The sequence below is a fragment of the Lissotriton vulgaris genome, chromosome 7 (assembly GCF_964263255.1).
Source record: "Lissotriton vulgaris chromosome 7, aLisVul1.2, whole genome shotgun sequence".
NCBI classification, from domain to species: Eukaryota; Metazoa; Chordata; class Amphibia; order Caudata; family Salamandridae; genus Lissotriton; species Lissotriton vulgaris.
Window position 1 is genome coordinate 454,181,565 of NC_141695.1, and position 9,381 is coordinate 454,190,945.

Genomic DNA, 9,381 nt, shown 5'->3' on the forward strand with positions numbered 1-9,381 from the left:
ACTTAGCTTTCCTCATCAGAATTTGACCCAGAACAGAGAGAAAAACACAAATGGGGGAAAGAAGCAGGAAGAGAAAGAAGAAAAAAACACTAACGAAGGAGGAACTCAGGAACCTGCAGGTGTGAGAAAAAGATGCTGGATGTGAATGAGGGAGAGATGAGGTGGAATCAAGACTATTCAGTCTTTGTATTTGATACTATGACCATTAATAGTGGCTGCCACGCCACGGGCTTCTGAGCAAAACTTTGGGCCACAGCACATATCTTTTTTTCACAAAAGAGGCACTGTTAAAGAACCCAATGTGCTTCGAGTACACTGGATTTCGCCTCAGGCCTTAGCTTGAAGACTTGGGTGTCAGAGGTGGCTGGCACAGGGCTAGGACCAATGCCATGCCCTTTGCCCAAAGCACAATGGTCATGGAAGAATGAGGTACCCAGACTGCTCTTGGGGAAACGTGGAGTCGGGATCTAAGTGTGCCTAACCCAAAATATGTATATTCAGAATACCCATAACTAGAGGCACAGAATAAATAAAGGAACTGAACGACAGATAGACGGGTGTTCTAGTAATATATGAGGAGTGATTAAAAATTAGAGCTGATTTCAGTCCCATACGGAGAAAAATCAGCAGATTGGTAAATAAAGTAGCAATAACCTTGAGAACAGTCTGTCTCCTTTTGAAATAGGAACGTGCATATTATATTTCAAAACCGATTATTATGCTGTATAGTAACAATATTTTATAATTATCAAAACAAAAGTGCATACCGAATGCAACATAAAATCGTAAAACACAAATAAAATTAAACGTAAGTGACACATGGAGAACTTTGTATACTAAAATATGTCAACGCAGTTGCCAAGGGCACCAGCAGACTGGGAAACCAGACTGTTTTGAGAAGCGACAAATATTTTTTTATTACCTCCTCATCCAGCATTCTTCATCCTATTCCTATCAATTTGCAGCAAGGAGGTGCTGCTCTCCAAAATCACCCCTTTCGTTTCTATTCACAACTTAAAATACACCCCTTACTATGTAAAAGGCATCGGTGCCTCACTTCCTAAATGTTCCTGTTTTTTGTGTTTAAAGAGTCCCTTCGTGAAATGTTCTAAGAACTAGACATAATGTGCTCGAACTTTTTTTTTCTCATTTCCCTTTTGTTTGGAAGGAAGGCCCGGGCGCGCTTTATTGCTTTAGGACGGCAGGGCAAAGGGGTGGCAAACTGGTACCTTGCTGGGAGTGGCAGATGGCTGTGCACTGGTGCCAAATAAGGACATGAATCCACGTGCTTGTTTCAGATACTGACCAATGACTGTACAGCCTTTCAGCGGAGGCAGCAGTGATTCGCCACAATTTCTCAAGCCGAACGATGGCAGAATGGTGAACACAATGTTTAAGATGCAAAGCAGAGTCGGCCTTTGTTCATGTCCTAGGGCCCAATTAAATCTGGCACCCTCGCTTCTGCTGGTGAATAAAATGAGACAGTAAAATGAATAAACGTTATTGTTCCATCTTTATATCAATCAAGGTGTTTGTTAAGCGTGTCTACTCACCTGTAAGGGTCTTAAGGCGCTGGGGCGGGGTTCGCAGGTTCCAGTCCATCAAGGAGGTGGGTCTGTTGAAGAGCCAGGTTTTGAGGGTTCTTGCGAAGATGGGGAGTGATGTCTGTCTGAGGTGGAGCGGAAGGTCGTTCCGGGCTCTGGCCGCGATAAAGTAGAAGAAGCGGCCTCCCGATCTGGTCTTTCTGGTGCGGTGGACCAGGGCATAGGAGAGCTGGGCTGATCGTAGGGTCCTTTGGGGTGCATGGAATTTGAGTCGGCTGTTCAGGTACGCTGGTCCAGTGTCGTGGAGGGCCTTGTGAGCGTGGGTGAACATCTTGAAGGTGCCTCTAGGTTTGATGGGGAGCCAGTGGAGTGGGCGCAGGTGCTGGGAGATGTGGCAGTGTCTTGGCAGGTTGAGGACCAGTCTTGCAGTGCCGTTTTGGATGTTCTGTATCTTGCGGGTGAGGTTTTTATTTATTCCGGCATAGAGTGCGTTGCCGTAGTCGAGTCTGCTGGTGTCCATGGCATGAGTGACGTTTTTTCTGTGTTCAAGGGGGACTCATTTGAAGGTCTTACGTAGGAGGTGGAGGGTGTGGAAGCAGGAGGACGAGACAGAGTTGATCTGGTGGTCCATTTTGAGCTCTGAGTCCAGGATGATTCCCAGGTTGCGTGCGTGGTCCATGGGTGTGGGCGGGCTTCTGAGGGTGGGGGGCCACCAGGTGTCATTCCAATCATTAGGGTTTGGGCCCATGATGAGTACTTCCTTTTTGTTGGTCTTTAATTGTAGGCAGCTGTTTTTCATCCATTTGGTGACAGTTTCCATGCCTTTTCGAAAGTTGTGTCGGGCGGTGTTGGGTTTGATGGATAGGGAGAGGATGAGTTGGGTGTCTTCTGCATATCACACAATGTTGAGTCCGTAGGTACTGATGATGGGAGCGAGCAGAGCCATGTAGATGTTGAAGAGCGTAGGGCTGAGGGAAGATCCCTGGGGGACTCTGCAGGTGGTTGATGTGGACTCCAAGAGGAAATGAGGGAGTCTGACTCGCTGCCTTCTGCCGAAGAGGTAGTAGCGGGTCTAGTCGAGGGCCTTGTCTTGGATCCAGCAACGTGGAGACTGCATATTAGGGTGCTGAGAGGTCGAGGACGATAAGGTCTGCTGTTTCTCCTTGGTCCAGTAGGGTGCGGATGTCGTCTGTTGCGGTTGGGAAGGTGGTTTCCATAATGTGTTTTATTATGAAGTCGGATTGGGAGGTGTTGAGGCTGTTGTGCTCTTTGATGAATGTGGCAAGTTGGCTATTTATGACTTTCTCAATGACTTTCACTGGGAACGGGAGCAGGGAGATGGGTCTGTAGTTTTTGATGTCAGTGGGGTCCGCCAACGTTTTTTTCAGGAGGGGGTTCATCTCGGCGTGTTTCCAGTCATCAGGAAATGAGGCGGTTGCCAGGGAGCGGTTGATGGTGAGGCAGCGCATGGGTACGATGGTGTCTGTGGCTCTATTGAAAATGTGGTGGGGGCAGGGGTCCGTGGGTGCCCCGGAGTGTATTGACTTCATCGTCTTAAGTGTGTCTTCAGTGGTGAGGGCTGCCCAGTTGTAGATCACTGGCTTCAAGGTGTAGGGGTAGTTGGTGAGGGTTCAGTGTGTTGGTTGTCTTTGTCGAAGTTGTCATAGATGCTCTTGATTTTGGGGTGGAAAAAGGTGCTCAGTTTGTCGCAGAGCTCTTGTGAGGGAGGCATGTCGGTGGGCTCGCTGGTGGGTTCGCAAACTCCTTGATTATGTTGAAGAGTTCTTTACTGGTGTGTGCATGAGTGGAGATTCTGTCTTCAATCGCTTTCTTCCTCGTTTTTCTGATGAGTTGGTGGTGGGTATTGGTGGCAGCTCTGAAGTTATTGTGGGCTTCTGTGGATTTGGCTTTCCTCCAGGCCTTTTCGAGGCAGCGGCAAGTGCGTCTGGTCTCTCAGAGTTTGTTGGTAAACTATCTAGCTTTCTTGGCGTGGGTGTTGTTGTTTTTCTTGAGGGGTCTATGGTGTTGCCGCTTTCAGAGATCCATCTATGCAGGTTTTATGCTACGGTGTTGGGGTCGTCGTTTTCCACGATGGTTGGGTGGAGTTGCTGAGTGATGAGGTTAGCTGGTCGTCTGTGATTCTGGTCCAGTTTCTTTGTGGGAGCAGGTGCTGTGGTTTGTGGATGGTGGGTGTTCTGAAGGTGAAGTGGACGCATCGATGGTCCGTCATTGGAGTTCGGTGGTGTGGCTGAAGGTGATGGAGTTTCCTGTTGTTAAGAGTGGATCGAGGGTGTGTCCTGCTGAGTGCGTGGGTTTAGTTACGATTTGGCAGAGTCCAATGTTGTGGAGGTTGTCAAGGAGGGATGTGGCGCTGGGGTCCAGTTGTTTTTTAAGGTGGAAGTTGAGGTCTCCCAGTACAGTGTAGTTGGTGGACTCGATAGCATGCGGGGAGATGATGTCCGTGATGGAGTTGGTGAAAAATCCATGGGGTCGGTAGATGAGGGTTCCTTGGAGGGTGGGGCTGGCCAGTATCTTGAAGTGAAGGTGTTCCATCAGGTCTGTGGCTCGTCGGGAGTGTGCTCAGGATGAGGCCATACATTAAGACAGAGATTTATTATAGTGAATAAAAAAGTCAAGCTCGAAATGAGACAGTAGACATGGGCGAGCCAAAGAATTAGCAATGAAAGCTGAGCCAGAGCTGCCCCAGCCAATGAACTATTTTAACTCCAAGAGCTTGTGCATGAGTTCAGTCTAGAAAATATTTTCATGTAAATCATGCAACAAACATCAGGTAAACATGCTATAAAGTCTTTTTTTATTATTATTTTATTTAACACACAGAATCATTTCACCATAATACATCTGATAATATCCCCTCATTTGGCAGTATTGTTTAAAAGTCATACTTTGTTAGACGTGACCTTTGAATATTTCTGCCTCCACCACTCTGATGAGAATGTCATACTGAACTAAGAGACAAGTTGGTGGCCATATACCCTAAATGTGACCTAGATTCATATTTAAATGGAGCAGTCTATGAAATCAAACCAAAGGGTTTTTGTACAGCAGACGTTCTGAAGCTGCTCTCATTAGCAATAATGACAAAAAAGGTGAATCTGAAATAGGATATTTGCATGGGATCACACAATATGTGTGCATGTCAGCTAGGATTGATCAAAAGGTTTTTTTCACATTGTACAATCAGCCACCATATGGGCATCATTTTCTGTTTCCTGTTTTACATCAAATGTAAGTGAATTGTCTTCAGTTCTAGGTGCATGGGGCTAGAGTGTGGTGGCAAGCATAAGTCACATGAATGCCAAGCTTGTTTTGGACTAAAGGGTCCAAGAGGACCTGAAGCTGAGCCAGAACCAAGCATCTGACTTGAGATTATAGTGGCTCCTCCATTTCTATGAAGCAGCGCAGGGGATCTGGGGGGAGACTTTTGTAATCTCAGGTCAATCCCTGGTTGATTGCATTAGAGCAGTGACTGGCCTCTGAACAGGAACCTCTTCACACCTTCCCCTACTCATCTGATTCACTCATCTTGCCACTGTCACACTGTGGCCACATTTTTGTTGGTGTGTTGTTGGTGTTTGGTGGCAGGGGGTGTGAAGGTAATGGGAGAGCAAGGAATGGAGTAGATGGGGTTCTAGAAACTTCTGCAGCACGATAATGATTCAAAGCACTTTCACTGAATTACTGGAACCCAAGTGAGAGGGGCGCTGCTGTTTGCACTATCTAAATTCAGAGAGCTCTGTGCACCCCTCTGAAGATTCCCACCTTGGTCTGGACCCAGCAAGACCAGCCAAAAGCTGTTCCTGATGCCAAGCAATTGCCAGTACAGTGAGATGAGCAGATGCTCCAGTGGATTGTTGCCTACAAATAACTTTGTCTTTTTTGCAGTTTTTGGAAGTATGGTGAGCCGAACAATAATGGTGGAGTGGAGAGATGTGTGGAATTCTTTAATGTGTTCTACAACGAAAGTGGATGGAATGACAGCCGATGCCAGCTTCTGAAACGCAGCCTGTGCAAACGACCAGCAGGCGTGTTATCGGCTTAAGAGGAAGAGGTATACGGACACCACTCGCCCATTGAATGAGGTTCAATGGAAACAAAATCACAAAAGACATAACTCCTGTAAAGACAAAAACAGGCACTGTCCTTTGACACCCTCTGTTGTTCATTGAGTTGTACTTCCTACACCACATCTGATTAATATTAGGGCACATGAACAATGTGGTAATTTTTTTTCTTCCTTCCAGCTAAACATTTGAAAAAGCTGCTTTCTGAACTATATTTCCAGTGACAGCGCTCTTCAGTCACCTGACTTACAGTAGGCCTAGTTAACCATTTTAGAACCTCTTCTTGCAGCTGACCAAGGCATCGGTAGGATCTACTTGTGTGTGTATGTATATGTGTGTGTGTGTGTGAGTGGGTGCGCATGCGTGCCCTTTGCTTCGATGCCGAGAAGTGCATGTTCCACATAAAGTACCATTTGCTGTGCTGAAACATAGCAGGTGACCATGCCGTCTTCTCCAATAGTCCTGACCACAGTAAAACAAAAACAGGGAAGATGGCAAATGGAGAGCATCATGTTCAACAATGAAAGTTGAAACCAAATAGCAAAGGGTGATTTCAGAACCTCCTATTATGGGCCGCTCACTGACAAAAGTGTGTCCTTTAGGGGTCCCTCTGGCTGTCCTTAGAACTGATCTATCTCGGCAGCGATCAGGCAGCAGTAGGGAGAGTTTCGCAAATGCATTTGTCAACAGTGTTCCATGCACTCATCAACAAAATAGGTGCACCCCACTCTCACATTGGGTTCATCCTCCGAAAGGACTCCATAACTAAGAAAATACCTTAGAAAATATACTATCAACAAACTAAAATAAAATGTGTTTTTTACAATGTTAATGTTTTATGCAAGAAACTTTTATATGTGTCATTTTTTTAAAACTATAATGTTCATATCATTTTTTGATGCTACTGGCATTGGATGGATGTTTTGTCATTTATTGTCATTCAAATGTGAAGCTATGAGTACGTGTTAAAATTCGCAGTGTGTTTATATAATTTTGGGCCCGATTTATGTCTCGGTAGATGGCATACTCTGTCGCAAAGGTGAATGAGTATGCTTACCGCCAAGATAATGGTCCGCCCACCTGAGTTAGATGCAGACGGACCAAAGGTTTATACACATTAGAGATTACTCAGTCTCTGTTCTGATTAAACCCCTACGGCGGCCCTCTAGTGTAAGGGCCATTGGAGGCAGGCCTGTATTTTCAACCACACGATTTAGATGGGTGGAATTAGAGGTCAGTTTTTACTTCCAATCACCACCAGGAAAAACCTGGTGGTAAGGGACAGTGAAAACTACTAAATGCTCACTTCTACTTGGGAGACAGAACCCTGCACCAAACAGAGAAATGCATTGACGGGAAACACTGTGATGGCGGTTCCTGTCAATGCTTTATAAATACTGCCAGCCTGGCGGTCATTTATAAATCTGGCGGATGCGCCCTTCACGAGGGCAACAGAGTAATTTAGTCTGTCGTCCTAGCAGAACAATGGGCCGTCTGCCAGAATACAAATCAGGCCTTTGGGCTTAAAAGTCTTTATGCTCTTCAAAATGTGTGTGCTTTTGTTAAATGTTTGAATGCATTGTCTAAAGAAACAACAACGAATATAAAAGGTTTAGGAAAGAATCTCTTCCATACCATAAACCCCTCTAACCTTTGGGTAAACAAGACCGTGTTGGTAAACAGATGAGCCATACTTGACTTTGCAATGAAGCACCAAAGACAAATAGTCTCATGCACTGACGGGTCATCTAAATTCCTACAACACACCTCCTTTTGTATGATTGGTAATTATAAATAAGACTCAATCGCACCCACAAAAAAGGCGCAGAGTGGCACCATATTAGCTCCTGTAAAATACACATGATACTATTGCGATGCGCAAAATCCAGAGTCACTAATGTTGTGCAAAGGATGGGTTCCAAGCTCAAGCCAATGTACATTTTAAATTCATTCAACTGAAAAACAACATATGGATCCATAACATACTCCCAACTCGGTGGCATTTAAGTCCAATGGTCAATGTAGTGAGGGGCTCAAATATCTCCAGCTGACAAACAGATTCCACTTCAGTCTCTTACAGTACCCCAGCATTCCCCTTGAACCCAGGGAGCTTTCCCAAGAAACCACCTGCATTGTCTCTCCCCGTCCACATCCATGTCACAGACCAGGGAGATGGACAGAAGCCACTCAAGGATTCTCAGCATTCACTTTTTCAAGCCTGTCACTAGTGGCTTTGAAAGGTTTGCAAGTTTGCCTATGCCTGCTCAGTGAGGCTTTTTTTTAATTTCACCAACTTGCCGAACTTCTTGACGTTTAAAACATGCAAGTGAAAAATTAACATTAAGTAGATTTTGGTGAAAGAAAATCTCAGAAAAATTCACTATTAGATGTTTTCTCATGTGAAATAGATTTTTTTAGGGGACTCTCCCTAGAAAGTTTTATTTGGAAAATTGTCACTACACTTTTTGGTGGGAACGTTTGAACATGTGAGAAATCTACCGGCAGGGTGTGTTGCTGGACTTTCCTACCATTTCTGTCTGCATTGCTGAATCCCAATAGCGCAGTCCTAGAACCTTTGGATAGTGATGTGTAGCTGCAGTCTTTGAGATATTTTGTACTTGTGTGCGAGTCAAAGAATCACAGATTCACAGTAAAGGAGAATAGGCCAAATAAAAAATAAATAAATGCAGGATTCCTAAATGCCTCAAGGCCACTGGAGTTTTGAGAACATCAGGGTCTCCTTTGTCACCTGTCAGGAGTCACATCCTCCCTCTAAAATCACATCCACTACTCTAGTTACTATTAAGTTGGGTAGAAAGGATATCAATTAAACATTTGTTAAAAGGACATGAACTTGATATCTCCATACAAATATATCCCCTACACGTGTGCATAATATGCACTTTCACAAATACATACATCACACACACATTTTGAAACATCTTCAAACTTTAATGATGCCCCTGTGAAGACATTCGTAAGTCGGCTAGAAGTTGTATTGATGTTTGTGCTGAGGGCAAAACATTGACGATTCTATACAGCTAAAATCTCTCTTTTAGATGTCCATGTAGAGAGAAAGAGAGAGACACACAAACACACTCACACACAACTGCGCACACGCACACATAAAATCACCAGTATACACTTCTTTTCTAAATGTTGCCCTTATTAAAATTTGCATTAACTTAATAACTATATGGGCCTTTTCAAGTACCATCGGCTCAATAAAATAGACTGTGGTTGGTGGCTTTATAGGCAAAACCCCATGCCTCTCTTCATTCTGCATCGAACATTTCAGGTCCAAAAGGCTGAATCTGCATACTTTTGAACTGCTGGTAAGTAGAGGGAAGCATACTATTTAATATTGAAGGATCATGCTATATACCTCCAAGTCCAGCACAGGTTCATCCTATTAAAATACTACATGTCCTTACCTTTGTGTACCCTCATACACACAGAAACATCTTTTACATTTCTGCATGCACTTTACATTTCCACTTTTCTAAGTCAGTAGGCTAGAGGTTAAATATGAGATTTTTTTGTAGAAACAAACAACATGACAGTCGCATGCCATACACAAACATACATTTAAAAATGCTTTCATCAACCTAAAATTGGGAACCACTTTGTCTTTACACTGCTCTGACCACCATCCTCCTCTATTAAGTGAATCTATGTTTGATGCCTTTGAACTGCTCGTAGGTGTTTTGCTGCAGGAAGCCTAGCAATCTTGATAAATCAAGGAAGGTGGT

At 44.3% G+C, this 9,381-nt stretch overlaps 1 protein-coding gene across 3 annotated transcripts in view; it reads left to right on the forward strand.

The window, feature by feature from the left end:
• Nucleotides 1–6,707, forward strand: part of LOC147701846 (CD209 antigen-like protein C) — a 458,064-nt gene extending 451,357 nt beyond the window's left edge. For 2 of the 3 annotated variants that reach the window (XM_086930479.1, XM_086930480.1), the window contains one exon: nucleotides 5,451–6,707. In XM_086930479.1, coding sequence (XP_086786605.1) covers nucleotides 5,451–5,607 — 157 coding nt within the window. In that variant the 3' untranslated portion in view covers nucleotides 5,608–6,707. The remainder of the gene's footprint in view (nucleotides 1–5,450) is intronic. The other variant, XM_086930478.1, reaches the window with a different exon arrangement.
• Nucleotides 6,708–9,381: the final 2,674 nt, after the last annotated feature.